A 20,109-nucleotide genomic window follows, 5' to 3' on the forward strand; every position below is an offset into this window, starting at 1 on the left:
CCTTAGTCAGTCACCTCTGGACCCTTTCCAACATTTCTTCATTCTTCTGAAAACCAGGTGACCATGTGTAACATAAAAAAGTGTAACAGATGATCTTGTGATATGCAAGGCTACAAATTGCAACTAATGCAAGCACTACACCCAATAGACAAAGAAAAAGGGTTAGGCTTTTGCTTAAAATCTTGAAAGACATGGAGGACAATGCTTTTGCAGTTTGACTCATTTTTTTCTGATTATTCAACAATGAAAGAAACTACCAAAAGTGAACTTGTTTTGTGCCATTTCTCTCAGGAAAATTTATGGGCTTTTTTCTTTGCCGAGGCAACGGTAACTGTGATATACCTTGATATGTTACAAATCTGGTTGTTCCCTCAACTCGAAGAAAACTCTGCTGACTTCATTTTCATGCAAGATGGAGTGCCACCTCACTTTCACTATAATATCCATAATCATCTCAATGCAAGTCTTCCAAATTGCTGGATGAGTCAAAGTGTAACAGATGATCTTGTGATATGCAAGTGGCTGTACAAGCTCTCAGACCTGGCCCTTCCCTTTGAGATTTTTATATTTTGGGATACGTTAAAGGTGCCATTTATGTGCCACTCCTACACATTGCAAGAACTTCTGCATTGAATTGTAGCAGTAATTCAATAGCTGTTGATCAATTACAAAGTGTCTGGCAAGAAATTATAATAATAATAATATTATTATTATTACCCAAGATCCCATGGAGTCAAAGACTCATCTAGGAGGTCCTTTTATCATACACACAGCTCATCATACCATGCTTTAAACACACTCAAATTCTCTGCAGACACCACACTCTCATTCAAGGCATTCCAATCATTCACAACTCTGCATGAAAAAAAGCCTGCTTCTCACTCCCCTACTCATACCTTCTTTATACAGTTTCCAGAGATGACATTTGGTTCTCCCCTGATCTCGCACTATTTTCTGTAGAACCTCTCCAGCATTGATCCTATAACAACCCCTTAAAAACTTGTAGGTCTCTATCATTTTTTTTATCTTCAACAAGATAAAAAAATGTCCACCAGACTCTGCAAGTTGCATCTTCTCAATCTTTCCTCATACTCAACATTCCAGAGGTTAGAAACTACCTTAGTCAGTCACCTCTGGACCCTTTCCAACATTTCTTCATTCTTCTGAAAACCAGGTGACCAAATCTGGGCATAATAGAACAAGAATCTCCCTACTTCTACAAGTCAGTGTCTTCTACAACATTCCCAGAAGCCTTTGTGTTGTCTTCACAATTTTGGCTATGTGTCCCCTAAATTTCAGATCCTTATTAACTATCATCCCCAGATCTTTTATTTCCTCCACCTCCAACAATATGTCCTCATCAAGCATAAATTCTGCATCCCATTTTTGTTTTCCAAATTTTAAAACCTACATTTTTCAACATTGAACTCACATCCCCATTTGCTTACCCAATCATTCAGTTTATTCAAGTCTTCTTGTAAGGCTACAACATCTTCTCTACTCGTCATGGTTCGTTCCAACTTTGCATCATCTGCAAACAACTGAATATCTCCATCCAAATCTTCTCCAATATCATTAATATATAAGTTAACCAGCAATGGCCCTAAAACAGACCCCTTGAGGCACTCCAATAGCAACTTTCTCTTTCCTGGATAATCTGAAGCGGTACGGACGCGATTTGAAGAGCTCCTGATTCAGATAAATTTTACTAGGAATAATTAAGTATATATGCGTAATTGTTTAAGTAAGAGCGGCTGTAAACGTTATACGCTACCGATATTATTAGTATGGGGTTTTTTTTCTTGCCTAAACTAAATACGAAATCGTTATTATTAGACCTAGTAACCTGCAGAGAAAAAAAAAAAAATGGTGGCGGCATTGTCATTCCATGATTTTAATTTAGATTTCAGTCGTTTCGTTAAGTGTGAGGTCTGTTATATGTATTCCTTCGATTACATAAATGATTTGTGGATGTTTAGTGCGGATGGAAGAAGGGTGTGTGCGAAGTGACCTGAATGAGGAATTGATGAATGCGAATATGAAATTGATGATAGAAAGTGCTAGTACCGATTGTGTCGCGAGTGCACGTTTGAAAGAGGATGGTGAGAAAGAGAGGCGAAAAAATGTTAAAAAATCAGGAAAAAAGAAAAAGAGCGATTTGACAACCGTAACAGATGTTAAAAGGGACGAAAGTGAGGCGGAAAGAAACGAAATTGAGAGAACGAATGAAAGTAGAAATGGCATGATGCAGACATCGCAAGTAAAAAAAATCGAAAGAATGAATGATAGCGAAAAAAGAATGAATGATGGCGAAAGTTGGAAGCATGTTGGAACGGAAGTACTGAACCAAAGAAAGATGAATGACAGTAAAAGTGAGAAGAATGATAGCGAAAGTTGGACGCGTGTTAGTTTGAAAGTACGAAAACAAAGAAAGATAAATGAGAGTGAAAGTGAGAAGAATGATAGTGAAAGCTGGACGTATGTTCGACCGAAAGTACGGAAACAAAGAAGGATGAATGAGAGGGAAAGTGAGAAGAGGGGGGTTGAGAGTTAGAAAGTTAGAAAGATTTAATCATAGAGAGAATATTTCGCGAGGTTCGGAAGGTGAATTCGATTGGATGAAGCAAGAAATGAAATGGATGCGGAATGAAATTAAGAGAATTCAGGTCAAAACTATTAAAATAAATCATGATGGCATGAAAGAGTTAACGAAAGATGAGCGAGTGGCGTTGTATGGTGACTCCATTATTAAAGGTGTGCTAGAGGATAAAATGCACAAGGTAAGTTTTCCAGGCGGTAAAATGAGTAGAGTGATTGAGGCATTGAATATGAGGCGGGAGCGAGCAAAAGAGTTAATTGTATTAATTGGTACAAATGATTTGAGAGAGAACAAAGAGAATGTCAAAATGAATGTCAGGAGACTGCTTGGAAAGATAAAATAGAATAGTGTGATAGGAAGGGTAGTCAGTGTGTTGCCTAGGTATGATTGTGGTGAAATGAGGCGGAGAGCAAGGATTATGAATGATATTCTGGCTGAAATGTGTGAGGAGATGGGAGTACAGTTTGTTAATGTGTGGAATAAGTTTGAGGGACGAAGTGAGCTGTATGGGAGCAATGGACTGCATTTGAGTGGTTATGGTGGAGTCGCTTGGAGAGACTCCTGCTGGAAAGTAGAGAAGTAAATTGAGAGAATGAATCAGATCGAGAGGGGGAGTGATGTGGAAGAACAGGAGAGTAAGACAGGAGAGATTGAAGAAGTGGAAATGAATGGGGAAGTGAGTGGTATGGGTATAGAAAATGAGAGAATGGATGTGTAAGAGGAGCAAGGAAATGGGGAGGCTCAGGGTGGACAGAGGAACACAGCGTGAGAAAGATGCATGCTCCAAGAAGATGTGAGAGCATGTGTAGGCAGGAAAGTAATGGGATGAAGGGATCAAGAGGAAACAGATGGAATTGCAAAGGGTTCTAAAATGAAGAAGCAGAAAGGGAAACGGCCCCAGTCCAGCATGGAGAGATCACATTGAGTGAGTGGTATCAGTGGAACTAGCTGTAGATCCAGAAATGAGTTGTTGTGTTTGTATACCAATGCTAGAAGTATAAGAAACAAGGCGGATGAAATGGTTGCACTAATTGCGTCTGTGCACCCAGAGATTGTCGGAATAAGTGAGACATGGTTAGATGAGGACGACATCCTGACAGGAATAGAGATGGAAAGGTATGATGTGTTTCTTGAGGATAGAAGGGGTAAAAAGGAAGGGGGGAGTGCTGTTGATGATAGAGAAAGAGATATGTCCATACAAGGTAGAGATGCAAGAGGGAAATAGGGCTAGTGGTTTTTGAGGCAGTATTGTGTGAGATAGAGGTGAATAGAATCAAATACTTGGTGGGATGTTGTTATAGACCTGGTAATGTGGATGGTGGTGATAGTGAAATGTATGGTCAAATAAGAAAAGCAAATAAGAAAAGGGTGATCATTATGGGTGATTTTAATTATGGCAATATAGACTGGAATGAAGAGATAGCAACTGGAAGTAAAGAAAATGAGTTTCTTGAGTTTTTGAGGGATAACTACCTCAGTATGTAACAGAGGGCACACGAGGATTAAGGGTCTCGGATTTGGTCATCTCATCGGAGGATGTAATTATCAATGAGGTGTCAAATCATCCAACAGTTGGTGAAAGTGACTATGAGGTGATTACCTTGGTGGTTGCCAGCAGTGCAAGGACCCCTGTGAAAAAAGGGTATATGTGGAACTACAAGGTGGGGGGGGGGGGGGTGATTATGAAGAGCTCAGGAGACAGCTTGCAGGTGTAGCATGGAATGAGGAGTTAGCTGGAAAAGAGATCAATGCAGCTGGTGGGATTTTCAAAAACTACTTAGTAGATGCAATGTCTAAATGTATACCATGGGTGAGAAGGTTAAATAAGGTAGGTGTGAGATGGATGAATAAAGTGATTAAGCATGCAATACAGAGAAAAAGGGCATTGTGGAGGCAGCATAAGAGAAGTGGAAGTAACCAATTTCATGAGGTCTACAAAGACCAGGCAAGGAGGGTGACTTGGTTGGTGTGAGTAGCTAAAGAGAGGTATGAACAGCAGTTAGCTAATGAAGCCAAAAAGAATCTGAGGGAGTTCTTTCGATATGTAGCCAGCAAAAGAAAGAATGATTATGGAAGGATGACATTGATTGGAGGAAATGGTATAAAGACAGCTGTTGCAGAATGTGTGGTGGAGATACTTAATGAGCAGTTCATAAAGATCTTTCAATCTTGTGAATGTGACTTCATGGAGAGATTAAGGGCAGTTGATGATGGGGGAGGAGAGACTGACTGTAAGTTAGCATGAGGTGTTTGGGGAGATGAGTAAACTAGATGTAAAGAAGGCTGTGGAACTTGATAATATATCACCGCATATTCTGAAGGAATGTGCCAGAGAGTTGACTCCTGCCTTGACATATTTTTTAATACGAGTCTTGCACTTGGTCAAGTTCCTAAAGAGTGGAAGGAGGGATAAGATTGTGCCACTTCATAAAGGAGGTGATCGAACTCAAGCATCAAACAATAGGCCTATCTCTGTGTCAGATGTTGTGGTTAAGTTGTTGGAGAAGCTCGTGAGAACTAGGATCCAGAGTTGGATTGACAACAATGGTATAATCTTTGATGGACAGCATGGATTTGCTAAAGGGTGGTCATGTTTTAATGATCTACTTACTTATTACAATAAAGTGACTGCTTCCTTGGACAGAGGAGGATACACAGTAATATACTTGGATTTCGCAAAAGCTTTTGATAGAGTACCTCATAATAAGTTGACAGTCAAACTAGAGCAGTTGGGGTTGGATATTAGATTAGTGCATTGGATTGGAGACTGGCTATCTGATGGGTATCAAGAAGTTGTGAATGGGGGTGCAATATCCAGGAAAAGGAAAGTCACTAGTGGAGTGCCTCAGGGGTCTGTTTTAGGGCCATTACTATTTAACTTGTATATTAATGATATTGGCGAAGATTTGGATGGAGATATTCAGTTGTTTGCAGATGATGCAAAGTTGGGACGAACCATAAAGTGTAGTGAAGATGTTGTGGCCTTGCAAGAAGACTTGAATAAATTGAGTGATTGGGCAAGCAAATGGGGATGTGAGTTCAATGTTGCAAAATGTAAGGTTTTAAAATTTGGAAAACAAAGATGGGATGCAGAATTTATGCTTGGTGAGAATATATTGTTAGAAGTAGAGGAAATAAGAGATCTGGGGATGTGATAGTGGATAAGGATCTAAAATTTAGCGGACACATTGCCAAAATTGTGAAGACAACACAAAGACTTCTGGGAATGATGTGGAGGACACTGACGTGTAGAAGTAGGGAGATTCTTGTTTCATTGTATAAGGCTTTGATTAGGCCACACATGGACTATTGTGCCCAGATTTTGTCTCCTGGTTTTCAGAAGGATGAAGAGATGTTGGAAAGGGTCCAAAGGCAACTGACTAAGGTAGTTTCTGACTTCTGGAATGTTGAGTATGAGGAAAGATTGAAAAGATGTAATTTGCAGAGTCTAGTGGAGAGAAGGAAGAGGGGAGATATGATAGAGACCTACAAATTGGTAAGGGGTTGTTATAAGATCAATGGTGGAGAAGTTCTACAGAGAATAGTGGGAGATCAGGGGAGAACCAGAGGTCATACCTGGAAACTGTATAAAGAGGGTGTGAGTAAGGGAGTGAGAGGCAGATTTTTTTTGTGCAGAGTTGTGAGTGATTGGAATGCCTTGCCAGAGTGTGGTGTCTGCAAGGAGTTTGAATGTGTTTAAGACACGGTATGATGAGATGTGTGTGAGATTAAAGGACCTCCTAGATGAGTGTTTGACTCCATGAGGTCTTGTTTAATAATAATAATAATAATACACAACTTGTTGATACCTATCAGATAGCCAGTTTCCAATCCAATGCACCAATCTAATATCCAACCCCATCCACTCTAGTTTGACTATCAGCTTATCATGTGATAATCTATCAAAAGCCTTTGCGAAATCTAAGTATTTTACTGTGTATCCTTCTCCTCTGTCCATGGAAGCAGTCTCCTTATTGTAATAAGTAAGTGGATTACTAAAACATGACCTCCCTTTCGTAATTCCATGCTGTCCATGAAAGATAATACCATCGTCTAGAATGGACTATCGTTTTGATGTGTGTCTTATAACAGGAAGTGCATACATAGAGTGCCTGAATATGAGACAGTTTTCCTGTTAGGTAATGTATAACTCATGTTTATATCACTGTAAATAAAGAATTTATAAACAAGTCCAATCTGCTCCTTCATTTTGAATAACCCTGAATATTGAATAGCCGAAAACAAAACATGAATATAAACTGTAAACAAGGAAGGTGATGAAGAGAATGAACTATAGATTTAGGATAAAACATTATGAAACCAAAAAATTTGCAAGTATCCAGAATTAAAGAATAAAAGGAAACAAAACCTAATGGAGTATATACAGGATCAGTAATATAATGGTGTGCTGGCCATTTTGTGAGAAAAAAACACTAGATGATGAACAGCACAAAGCCTGATTCTATCACAAAATAAGCTTAGCTATTTTCCATTATTACTTAAAATATTGAATTTCTTCAATATTATTAATATTCATCATTTCAGAGACCACAAACTGTCTTTGTTTCCCAGTATCATAAGTCGCTATTTATTTTTCCTATAGCGACTTACTGATGTGAGCCTTGGAACCTAAAAAAGTTGGATAAGAAAAGGATAGCTGCTTTTGAGATGTGGTGTTACAGAAGGCTATTGAAGATATCATATGCTGAAAGGAGTACATTTTGAGTGTGACCATACGGTATCTCTGGATGTCCAATGAACAGATGGAATTCATCATCACCCCAGCTCCATTGTTTGACCCACCTACTCTGCATCCCATCTTTTTTTTTTTTTTTGAATTTTTAAACTTTACACTTTGTACTTAAACCCTACTTGGAGCATGGGTCTTATGTTGCAAGTGCATCCCCAGGTTGCAGATAAGGAAATGGCTTCAGAATACAGACATTAGGTGCAAATAAAGAGAGATTTTAAAAAAATAGTCATAATTTATAATTATGAATTTCTTTGTAATTGTTTCTCTATGTTAGTTTTTTTATTAGTTTTGCTTTCACAACCACGTATGATCAGCACTTGCAATGTGCTGATATTGTATACAGCTGAGAAGAAAAGATTATGGTTTTGAGTACTATGACTTTAGAAGGAAATGAAAGTGATCAAATTTTCTAGTCTTCTAAGGTTTCAATGTTTTTGTATATAAGGATGTCTTGTGTGGTTGACATGTCTTTACCATCTACACAAAGTCGGGTGATAGTTTTGCAGAATTTGGTGAACTGTCTATTGCAGAATGTAGCTGAAGGGCTATCTGCTGCTATATTCTTATTTTAAAAGTAGTTGTAGTGTAAGCAAACAAAGTTCGCATATAAAGTATTTTCATGACTAAGATTATTGTATATAGAAACTGATAATCCTGTATATAGAAGTAACTTAATCTAGTCATTAAGATACTTCATGTACAAACTTGTTTGGGTAAAGGATTAAAAAAAAATATTTTTTTGTCTAGTATAATTTTACTCTTCCCCTTATTCCTAATACTCTGAATGCTAGACAGTATTAATTGAGTGTGCCTAATAATTTGGTGATTTGTTTATGTGTGAAGAAAGATGGATAATGTATTTTATGTGTTTAATTGTGTAATTAAATGGAATAAAATTGAATTGATTATCTTCATAAGTTTGAGCTTTATGATAGAAAATAATGCAAAACTAAATTTTTAAATAGGTGGTAATAAGTTACCTATCAACCGTCGCCAGGAGGTGTTCCTAAATGGGACACTTTTAATTCAGGATGTACAACGAGGAGTTGATGATGGCTCCTATAAATGTTGGGCCTGGAATAAGCAAGGTCAAAGTGCCAGTGGGACAGTTCGTGTCCATGTTATGGGTAAGTATCAGGCATCCTTAGTGTTCATCAGAAAATACAGTTTTTTTTTTTTTTTTTTGTTGTTGTTGGTTGTTGTTTGTTTGTTTTCTGTACAGCTTAAGATTGGTAAAAAAAATGTTGTCATTTTTTTAGTATTAGGTTATAAAAGAAATGAAATCTTAAGAAAGTTTAGAGACTGATTAAAAAGTTTGGTGTTACTAAACACCAAACTTCTTGAATATTAATTTTGATAACAGATTACAGGCGTGTAGGCTGCTCTGTTTAATGTGTCGGAAGAGATGGAGTGCAAGATATGATAAAGATATCAGGAAGTTGAAGCTCTGCCACAGTTTTGTAAAATAAAATTTACATTAAGACATACAGATTGATAGTGAATAGTTCCAGACTGTAAAAATGTCACATACATAGAGGAACCATATTATTATTATGAACATCAAACATCTCCAAAAAGTCAAAAGACTCATCATGAGAGGTCAACACCCTCACTCAAAATGATCATCAAACTGTGCCTTAAACCCACTCATTTCATCCCTCACCACACTCTTAGGCAAAAAAATAACTTGAATTCCACTCACCACTACTCTATTCAAAGAGCCTTCTCCTCTATCCCTTGCTCACATCTTCATTATACAGCATCCAGGAATAGCCTCTTGTTTTACCCCTATCTTCCTCTGTTCTATGTAAAATCTCCTTCTCAACAACCTACTAACCAACATATATGTCTCATTGATATCCTCTCTCCTCCTTTTCACAAATCTCAGCAAATTGCACTCCCTCAATTTGTCTTAATATCTCAGATTCCAAAGAACTGACACCAACTTAGTAGATCTTCTCTGAACCTCTCTCTCTCACTTTCTAAGATACCTCATTACCTTGAAAATTAGGTGACTACATTTGCACACAGCAGTCCATATATGACCTGATCAAGAACTTACTCAACAGAACCATAACATCTTTCCTTCTGCATGTTAAGATCCCGTACATCACTGCCATAATCTGCTGTGTTGTTCTTATAATTTTAGTAATATGACTCATAAACTTCAAGTTTCTGTCCACCACCATTCCCAGATCTCTCATCTCCTCTACCTCCTTTAAAATGTTTCCATAAATTGTATATACTCTGCACCTCATCTATGCACCTCATCTATGCTCTGCACCTCATCTATGCCATATATACTCTGCACCTCATCTATGCCTACCACTTTGAGACAATGAACAGGTAGTTCAGTTCCTCTCACATTAAATCCACATCATAGGGCTCTACCTCCTTATAGTTTTTACCAAGTTTGCTTCAACTGCAAACAGCTGCTTGTTTTCTAAAAATATCTGTCCCAGTCATTAACATTAAGTTGAATGTTAATGGACCCAAAACAGACCCCTTGTGGGCCATTAATGATAAGAGAGAGATGCATATACAGTTGTATACTTTGATTTTTAAAAGGCATTTAATAGATCACCACATGACAAGCATATAACTAAACTGGAACATTGGAACAGATGGGATTGTATAAGAGACTAGATAGCTGGACAGCAGATTACCTGTCAGTTAGTTATCAGTGGATGGTATCTCAAAAGAGGAGGGTCACTAGCAGAGTGCAGAGTCTCTTTTGGGATCATTATAATTTAACTTGTATGTTAATGATATTACACAGGCATAACTGGAGATGTGCAGATGATGCAAATTTGAAGAAGTATAAGGAGTAGAGTAGATGTTGCTGACTTACAGGAAGATCTAAATAGACTGTGTGAGTGGGCAAGTTAGTGGAGTAACTATAGTTTATTGTTTCAAAGTGTAAGATCTCAAAATTTGGTAAGCAGTGGTGGGATGCAAAATGGGAAATTTTGAAGGAGGTAGAAGAGGTGAGAAACCTTAGAGTAGTGGAAAATAGAGATTTGAAGATTAGGAGCTGCATTGCTAAAATTGTGAGAACATCACAATTGATTATGGTAATGATGAGAACCTTGAGATGCAGAAATAAAGAAGTTATGGTTCTCTTGTATAAGTCCTTGATTGAGCAGCATATGGACTACTGTGTACAAATTTAGCCACTTGGTTTTAAAGAGGATGAAAATCTCTTAGAGGATCCAGAGCAGATTCACTAAATCAGTGTCAGATCACTGGAATGTGGGATATGAAGCCAAATCGAAGGAATGCAAATTGCAGAGAATTATGAAATATAAGAAGGCAAGTAGATATGATGACATAACATATCTATAAGTTGGTGAGAGGTTGTTACCAGATTAATGTGCAGGAAATTTTTCATAGAGTAGAAAGAGGCTAGGATCAAACAAGAAGCCATCCCCAGAGGTTGTATACAAAGGGAGTTAGCATGGTTTGTTTTTGCATGGAGAGAGCGTGATTGGTGAGTGGAATGCATTACCTGAAAGTTTCATGAGTGCAGAAACTGTAATTGAGTTTATTTCACATTTTGAAGATGTTTTTGAGTGAGCTTGTAGACTTCCTGTAATGAATGTGGGAAGTTTTTCCCCACTTGGTTAGACTATAAATTATATATTTAGTTTAATCCTTTATCCAAGTGTAAGCAAACAAAGTTTGCACCTGAAGTATCTTCAGGACTGGGGAAACTCATGGCAAAGGTGGAAAAACTTCAAGTGATGTCAAGTTTGTCTGCCTTTGCATTTTCCCCAGTCCTGAAGATACTTCAGGTGCAAACTTTGTTTGCTTACACTTGGATAAAGGATTAAACTAAATATATAATTCCTGTAATGAATCTTTTGACTCCATGGAGGTATGATGATAATAATAATAATTACTAAAGAAAGATTTTCCAGCACATATTAAATTATATGATTTAGAAATTAATGCATGGTATTTTTCTTGTCACAGAAACATTATGAACATTTCTTTTAAGCTTACACGGTGATCCGAATGCATTTTTTTTTTTTTTTTTGAAAATTAATGGAGACAACTACCTTACTTGAATAAAAACTTTAGTTTAATATAACTAAAATCTACATTTGACGTTTCAACCTTTATGTCAAGGTCATCATCTGGAGCATACAACTATACACAGAAAACAAGCTACACTACAACCAAACTGGTTTGTTAAAGATACTGACCAACTGCTACAACAATTGTTGGCCTGACCTCTGGTGGAAAAAAAAAAATATATATATATATATATATATACATCAACGCTAGAGACCTATTATTAGTGTTATCTGTTGGTTGTAGAAATACATTGGGCATAACAACAAGTATCTATCTATATACATATAGATACATACTATTGTACATTCCAGCCAGTTGGTATGGAATGGTTTCTAATACTAGTTGAAGATTGGTTAGAGTCCTGACTTATGTTGGATCTTATGTATTAGATAGGCTGAATGTGTGCCATCCAGATCCTTGGAATTTTCATGCCATCTTTGTTGTTGATATTTGGGTGGTTTATCAGGATTTCACAGGCTTCCTTAAATTTCCTTTCATACTAGGTGTTTGTGCGGTGTAAAGAGCAGGTGCTTTTCCGGTTGATTTGGTGTAAGGTGTTGAGCGCGTGGTCTGAGAGGCCTACTTCACCATAGTGGTTATATTCAATGTGTTCTTTCTTGCGAATAGGGATTATCCATCCTGTTTCACCAGTATACGATAAGTTACAGGTGCAGCAGATGCAATAGACTCCAGGATGTGCTAATGGGAGGAGGGGATCCTTAGAGGAGTTGAATATGGTTTTAAGTTTAGTGGGTGGTTTAAAGGTGGCATTGAGGTTATAATGTTGTAGGATTTTGTTGATTTTTTTTTCTGATAACCCTTTAAAATATGGGATGGCTATGGTTTTAATTTCTAGATTAATCTAGATTCGTTTTTTTTGTTGTTGTTTTATGTTGTATTTTAGTAATAGTATTTTTGTTATAGCCATTATTTATAAATGTGTCGCTGATGATTTTTAGTTCTTGTTTCAGGGCTTGTTGATTAGGGCAAATTGTTGTAGCTCTGTTTTTAAGGGTGTTAATGACTCCATATTTTTGTGATGTGTGGTGGTATCAGTATGTGTTCGTGTATGTATTGGCCAGTGTGCGTCGGTTTTCGGTATACCGTGAACGATAGACTGCCTGAAGGAAGATGTGTGACTAGTGTATCCAGGAACGGGAGCGAATTTTGATTTTCGATTTTGATGGTAAATTGTATGCGTTCGTGTTGTTTGTTCAGGTGGCTAAGGAATGTGTTTAGCGTTTGTCGCCCGTGCGGCCAGATCGCGAACATGTCGTCAACGTATCTAAGCCAGACAGTCAGTCTTAGCGTGGCGGGATCAAGAGACCTTTGCTCAAAGGTTTCCATGTAGAAGTTACCAGTTGGGGTGGATAGTGGTGAGCCCATGTCTATACCTTCTATTTGGAGGTAAAATTTGTTTCGCCACACGAAGTAACCGGACTGTAGTACGTGGGCAAATAGGGCCGTAATGTTCATACAGAACAATCTCACAAAAACAGAACTAGCAGCAATTAAGTCATTAAAAGTCAAACAAAACATAATAATAACGAAATAGGATAAAGGCAATGCCACTGTTGTCCTTGACAGGTCAAAATACGCACTACAGTTGAATCAACTAGTAGCCGATAACAACACATATAAGCTAGTAAATTATAACCCAACAAAAAAGATAAAGGATAAAACAGAGAAACTACTCAAGTCTGTCACTTCTTGGCCACCAGACACGGTTAAAAAAACTCAAACGCCACTACGCCCACCCACCAGAATATATGGGGTCCCGAAAATACACAAACAAAATGTGCCACTTCGACCGATCATGGAAGGAATAGACAGTCCCAATTGCCACTTTGCCAAGACATTAGCGGCAACACTCAAGTAGTTGGTAGGTCATTCCCCCTCCTATATAAAAAAACACTCAAGACTATATAAACAAAATTAAAAACCTAAAACTCGACAAAAAAGTCAGTTTCAACGTTTCTGCCCTTTTCACTTATGTCCCCATCAATGACACAATTCTCCTACTATAGAACAAATTTCTGCCTGGCATTACCGCCCTCTTTGCCCACGTACTACAGTCCGGTTACTTCATGTGGAAAAAATTTTACCTACAAAAAGGAGGTATAGCCATGGGCTTACCATTATCCCCCCCCCCCCTAATCGCTAACTTCTACATGGAAACCTTTGAGCAAAGGGCTCTTGATTCCGCCTCGCTAAGACTGACTGTCTGGAGTAGATACGTTGACGACGTGTTCGCAATCTGGCCGCATGGGCGACAAACGCTAAACACATTCCTTAGCCACCTGAGCAAACAACACAAACGCATACAATTTACTATCGAAATCGAAAATCAAAATTCACTCCCGTTCCTAGACACACTAGTCACACATCTTCCTTCAGGCAGTCTATCCTTCATGGTCTACCGAAAACTGACACACACTGCCCAATACATACATGCTAACTCATACCACCACCCATCACAAAAATATGGAGTCATTAACACTTTTAAAAACAGAGCTACAACAATTTGCTCTAATCAACAAGCCCTGAAACAAAAACTAAAAATCATCAGCGACACATTCATAAATAATGGCTATAACAAAAATACTATTAATAAAATACAACATAAAACAACAACAAAAAAACGAATCTAGATTACAGTAAAACCATAGTCATACATTAAAGGGTTATCAGAAAAAATCAACAGAATCCTACAACATTATAACCTCAATGCCACCTTTAAACCACCCACTAAACTTAAAACCATATTCAACTCCTCTAAGGATCCTCTCCTCCCATTAGCACATCCTGGAGTCTATTGTATCTGCTGCACCTGTAACTTATCGTATACTGGTGAAACATGACGGGCAATCCCTATACGCAAGAAAGAACACATTGAATATAACCACTGTGGTGAAGTAGGCCTCTTAGACCACGCGCTCAACACCTTACACCAAATCAACCGGAAAAGCACCTGCTCTTTACACCGCACAAACACCTAGTATGAAAGGAAATTTAAGGAAGCCTGTGAAATCCTGATAAACCACCCAAATATCAACAACAAAGATGGCATGAAAATTCCAAGGATCTGGATGGCACACATTCAGCCTACCTAATACATAAGATCCAACATAAGTCAGGACTCTAACCAGTCTTCAACTAGTATTAGAAACCATTCCATACCAACTGGCTGGAATGTACAAGTATAATCATGATGTTAATATATGTATATAGATAGATACTTGTTGTTACGCCCAATGTATTTCTACAACCAACAGATAACACTAATAATCGGACTCTAGCGTTGATGTATTTTTTTTTTCCACCAGAGGTCAGGCCAACAATTGTTGTAGAAGTTGGTCAGTACTTTAACAAACCAGTTTGATTGTAGTTTAGCTTGTTTTCTGTGTATAGTTGTATGCTCTAGATGATGACCTTGACATAAAGGTTGAAACGTCGAATGTAGATTTTAGTTATATTAAACTAAAGTTTTTATTCAAACACGGTAGTTGTCTCCATAATTTTCAAAAAAAAAATGCATTTATGAACATTTGTTTTATTTATTACAAAAAAAAAAATAAAAAGAAAATTTAATGGATTCTGCCATCTCTCATATCCTTGCTAACTACTTCATGGGACATTTTAAGCAGCATATTTAGGTGGTGTAAGATGAAACATAATAATCAGTTGCATGAAGAGTAGAAAGCGCAATTCAAAGAAGGTGATTCAGACAATAAGCACTGAAAAAATACAGTGTGTGCAGAAATCGTCCAATCAGGTTAATAAAAATCCTGAAACGTTCCCTCAATATTTGGCAAGTAGATAAAGAATGATCGTGTCAGTGGTTGAAAACGTTAGACTGGTCATACCTGAGCTGAAGTATTCAATGATTAATTTATCAGCTCATTTCATCCTCATGAAATGCCCTGATAAATGATGTGATGAGGGATTATGTGTAGAGCAGATGGTAAAGAAGAGATTGATGGTGAGTTATTAGGAAGTACATGAAGAATTAGGCAAACTTGATATTAACATTGCAGTAAAACTTGACGTTATATCACTGTATATTTTAATGGAATGATTGAATGAGTTAATTGCACTCTTGGCATATCTGTTTAACAAGAGTCTTACATCAGAGTATATCCCAAAGGAGTGAAAAGACAGTAAAATTGTACCATTCCTTAAAAGGGTGATAGGAAGGAAGTCGCAAATAATAGACCAATGTCTGTGATCCAGGGATCATAGTTAAGGTACATTAAAGATATTAAGAAATTATATACTTTGTTTTAATCCTTTACCCAAGGAAACAAAACAATGTGTTGAATTTTTTCTTGACAATTATTCATAAGACTATTACACTTTTTTTATAATCTTTGTCAAGTAACTTTATTTTAAGGATAAAATAAAGCTACTTGACAAAGATTATAAAAAAAGTGTAATAGTCTTAGAAACAAAACAATGTTTTGTGTGTGAAATATATTCATGTCTGAGCTACTTGTACGAGGGTGGTCTGAAAGGTTCTTGGCTTAACAATGAAAAAACTAATTTATAATTTGAAAATTATTTTTATTTTTCAAGATAATCTCACTTAAGACTAATACATTTATTCCAGTGATGCTCCAGTGCCATTATCCCATCCCTGTAGTGGTTCTCAGTAAAATCTGCAAAATATCCCTCTACAACTGCAATCATCTCTTGATTCGAAGAAAAATGCTGACCAGCGTGAAAGAGTTTTAGGTTTTTGGAAGAGATAGAAGTCAGAGGGAGCCAAATCTGGGGAATAGGGTGGATGTTAAAGGAATTCATAGTGCAGATCCCTTAATTTTCCCATTGCCAATGTTTTGTCAATGGGAAAATTAAGGGATCTGCACTATGAATCATTCCTTTTGGCAATGTCCCATTGCCATTTTGAAGATGTTTCTGAGTGAGCTTGTAGACTTCCTGTAATGAATGTTGGAAATTTTTTCCACTTGGTTAGACTATAAATTATATATTTGTCCTGATGAAAGATGATTTTTTTCTTCTGCAGACCATGTCTTTTCTCACAAATTCTTTCGTCTAGTCTGGCTAAAAGATTCGAATAATATTCCCCAGTTATTGCTTTACCCTTTTCAAGATAATTAATAAACAAAATGCCTTTAGCATCCCAAAACACCGATGCCATGACCTTTCCTGCTGATGGAACTGACTTTGTCTTCTTTGGCACTGAACAACCGGCTTATTTTGACTGCTATTTGGATTCTGGTGTATAGGTGAATCCAAGTCTCATCCATAATAATAAATCTACACACAAAATAAGTTTTATTCTTGTTAAAAAGCTCCAAGCACTGTTCAGAGATTTTCATGTGAATGCGTTTTTTATCAGCTGTGAGCAAGCTTGGCACCCATCTTGCACTAAGCTTTTTCATTTGCAATTCTTCATGCAAAATATATCCTACATGTTCTTTTGAAATGCCTATAGTCTCAGCAATTTCATGCACTTTTACTTGCCGGTCATCCAATTCCATATCGTGCACTTGATCAATGATTTCTGGTGTTGTTACACTTTTTTGGTCGTCCTTCACATGGATCATCTTCAAGGCTGGTACAGCCATGTTTAAACTCGGCAGCCCAGTTCTTAATTGTCAAAAATGAAGGAGAAGAGTGCCCATAAACTCTTATGAACTTTGAATAAATTTCTTTTGGCATTAAACCTTCTTTTACAAAGCATTTTATAATTGTACAATACTGAATTTTATCCATTTCAAGGGATACAGACATCACTTTTGCTTCAGACAGCTGTTTAAAACAACCTACTTGATAGAATGACTTGCAATTTCACATGGATGCTTATGACAGATGCACAACTTAGGAAAAAAATCTTCCTGATAGTGTTGCCATCTTTGGTCGAGGCCAAGAACGTTTCAGACCCCCCTCGTATATATATAGAGGCTTATGTCTTCACATCACTTGTTTTAGGTGTGTATCTCATAATGCAATGCACATCCCCTTTCAGTCATGTAAAAATGCTATGCATAATGGGAAGAGCCACTACCCAGCTCAGTTTCAACCTTTATTGAGGTCTCATCAGTTGGAGCTGGACCCAGAAGAGATATCGAGGTTGAAGTAATGCAGAAGTCATTTGCGTCTCATATACGAGTGGCCAAAAGGTATTAGATCTTATTAATAAAAATCTCTGGATAAGAGAAAGATGTTGAAAGTTTTTTACCTTATTTTTTCTATAGATTAAAGATACCAAGATATCAGAGATTTTTATTAATAAGGTCTAGCACCTTTTGGCCACTTTTATATGAACGTCTTGTTCTGGCTCTTGCTGATGAGACCTCAATAAATGTTGAAACCGGTCTGGGTAGTGGCCCTTCCCATTATGCATAGCATTTTTGCACATTTTTACACATCAAAGGGGCTGTGCATTGCATTATAGGATACATAAAGGCAAGTAATTTGAAGTCATTACCCTCTATATAGAATTGTACAAGTAGCTAAGATATGTAAATGTATATTTCATGTGCAAAACATTATTTTGCTTCCTTGGGTAAAGGATTAACCCCAAGTACATAATTTCTTGATATCTTTAATGTATAGTAAAACCAAGGTAAAAAACTTGCAAGATACAGTTAAGGTGTTCAAAGGCTTGCGAGGACTAGTATTTAGAATTATGTTGATAATAGTGGTAATCTCTGTTGATAGCCAGTATGGGTTTGGTAAAAAGGAGGGCATGTTTTGGCAATCTTCCAATGTACTACAACAAGATAACAAATTCACATTGTACAAGGAAACATATGAAGGATTTTTCAAATACCTGTGATAGATTGCTGCATGACAAGCTGGTAACTAAATTGGAATCCATTGGATTGGGTAATAAATTAATCAGTTTGATAGTTGATTGCTTATCAGAAATGTATTATTATTATTATTATTTTCCTAACCTCCACAACATCACAGGACTCATCATGGGAGGTCTACACTAGTAAACACGAAGCCTATCATACCACTCCTTAAAGTCTGCACATTCACCATCCTTTCAGGCAGTACATTCCATGCTCCTACCACTTGCCATGCAAAAAACTTACTTCTTACCCTTTTACTCACCACCACCTTTTGCAACTTCCAAGGATGGCCACTTATTCTTATTCCTTTCTCTTGTTCTGCCATATGAAAAATCTCTTCAGTGTTCATATGATAATAATCTTTCAACATCTGTTTATAACAGATGTCTTAAATGTCTTATTCATATCCCAACCTTTGCCTTCTATTCACCAAACTCTACAGTTCGCATACCCCCCAGTCTATCCTAATAATCAATGTTTTACAGCCCTGACATCATTTTTGTTATCTGCCTCCGAAACCTCTCCAAGGTTATTTCATCCAGTGTCCAAATCTGAGCAAGGAAATCCAGATGTAATTTTATCCAAGCTTTATACAATGAAACCAGCACACTTTTATATCTTGTGACTGATGTTCTCCTCAACATTGCTGCAGTTCTCTGAGATATCTTTACAATGTTTGCAATATGTCCTTGGAACTTCAAATCTTTACCCACAAACACCCAAAGAACCCTTGCTTTCTCCATATTTTCCAGTATAACTCACGAAGTCAGTATGAAGCATCCCATTCTGTTAATCCCAAAATTTAAAACCTTCAATTTATTTGCATTAAACTGACATCCCATTGCCTTTTCCCATATGTCCATCTTATTCAAATCTTCTTGAAGAATAAAAACATTAGCACTATTACTAATAATCCTTTCAAGGTTCACATCATCTCAAATAACTCCATGTAGTCCTGTGGCAATATCATTGACATAAAGATTGAGCAGTTATGGTCCCAGTACTGAACCCTGTGGAACTGCACATGTAACTGTCCTACTCTAATAAATTTAGTTTAATCCTTTATCCAAGTGAAAGCAAACAAAGTTTGTGCCTGAAAATATCTTCAGGACTGAGGTAAGGTAGTGCAACACCAGGCAACTCCGAGCAAAGGTGGACCAAGCTCTCATCACTCCTTGTCTCAGTATCTCCCATACTGTACATCCGCACATCTCCTTGCGGACATGTATACTGCTATGCATTAAGGGAAGGGCCACTACCCAGACCGGTTTCAACCTTTATTGAGGTCTCGTCAGTGGGAGGCAGACCCAAACGTGGAGATACTAAGATACTAAGGAGAGGTCATATTTACCTATAGGAGTTGCCAACAGGTGTACCACCTTATTATTGAATTACTCTGGATTTAGAGAACGATGTTGGAAGTTTATTTTTCACTTGGTTAGACTATAATAAATTTAGTTTAATCCTTTATCCAAGTGTAAGCAAACAAAGTTTGCATCTGAAAATATCCTCAGAACTAGGTAAATATGACCTCTCCTATTGCTTCTGCCTTAATATCTCCACGTTTGGGTCTGCCTCCCACTGACGAGACCTCAATAAAGGTTGAAACCGGTCTGGGTAGTGGCCCTTCCCTTAATGCATAGCAGTATACATGTCCGCAAGGAGATGTGCAGATGTTCATTATGGGAGATACTGAGACAAGGAGTGATGAGATCTTGGTCCACCTTTGCTCGGAGTTGCTTGGTGTTGCACTACCTTACCTCAGTCCTGAAGATATTTTCAGGTGCAAACTTTGTTTGCTTGCACTTGGATAAAGGATTAAACTAAATTTATTATAGTCTAACCAAATG

The 20,109-nt window shown here is 37.3% G+C and overlaps 1 protein-coding gene across 1 annotated transcript in view; it reads left to right on the forward strand.

The window, feature by feature from the left end:
* Nucleotides 1-20,109, forward strand: part of LOC150093941 (cell adhesion molecule Dscam1-like) — a 1,598,688-nt gene that overhangs the window by 271,937 nt on the left and 1,306,642 nt on the right. Inside the window, exon 7 of the mRNA XM_090412925.1 lies at nt 8,318-8,479. Within this exon, the coding sequence (XP_090269051.1) occupies nt 8,318-8,479 (162 nt within the window). The remainder of the gene's footprint in view (nt 1-8,317; nt 8,480-20,109) is intronic.

The sequence above is a fragment of the Typopeltis vanoorti genome, chromosome 23, assembly GCF_054136105.1.
Source record: "Typopeltis vanoorti isolate ZY-2024b chromosome 23, IOZ_Tvanoo_1.0, whole genome shotgun sequence".
Classification (NCBI taxonomy): Eukaryota; Metazoa; Arthropoda; class Arachnida; order Uropygi; family Thelyphonidae; genus Typopeltis; species Typopeltis vanoorti.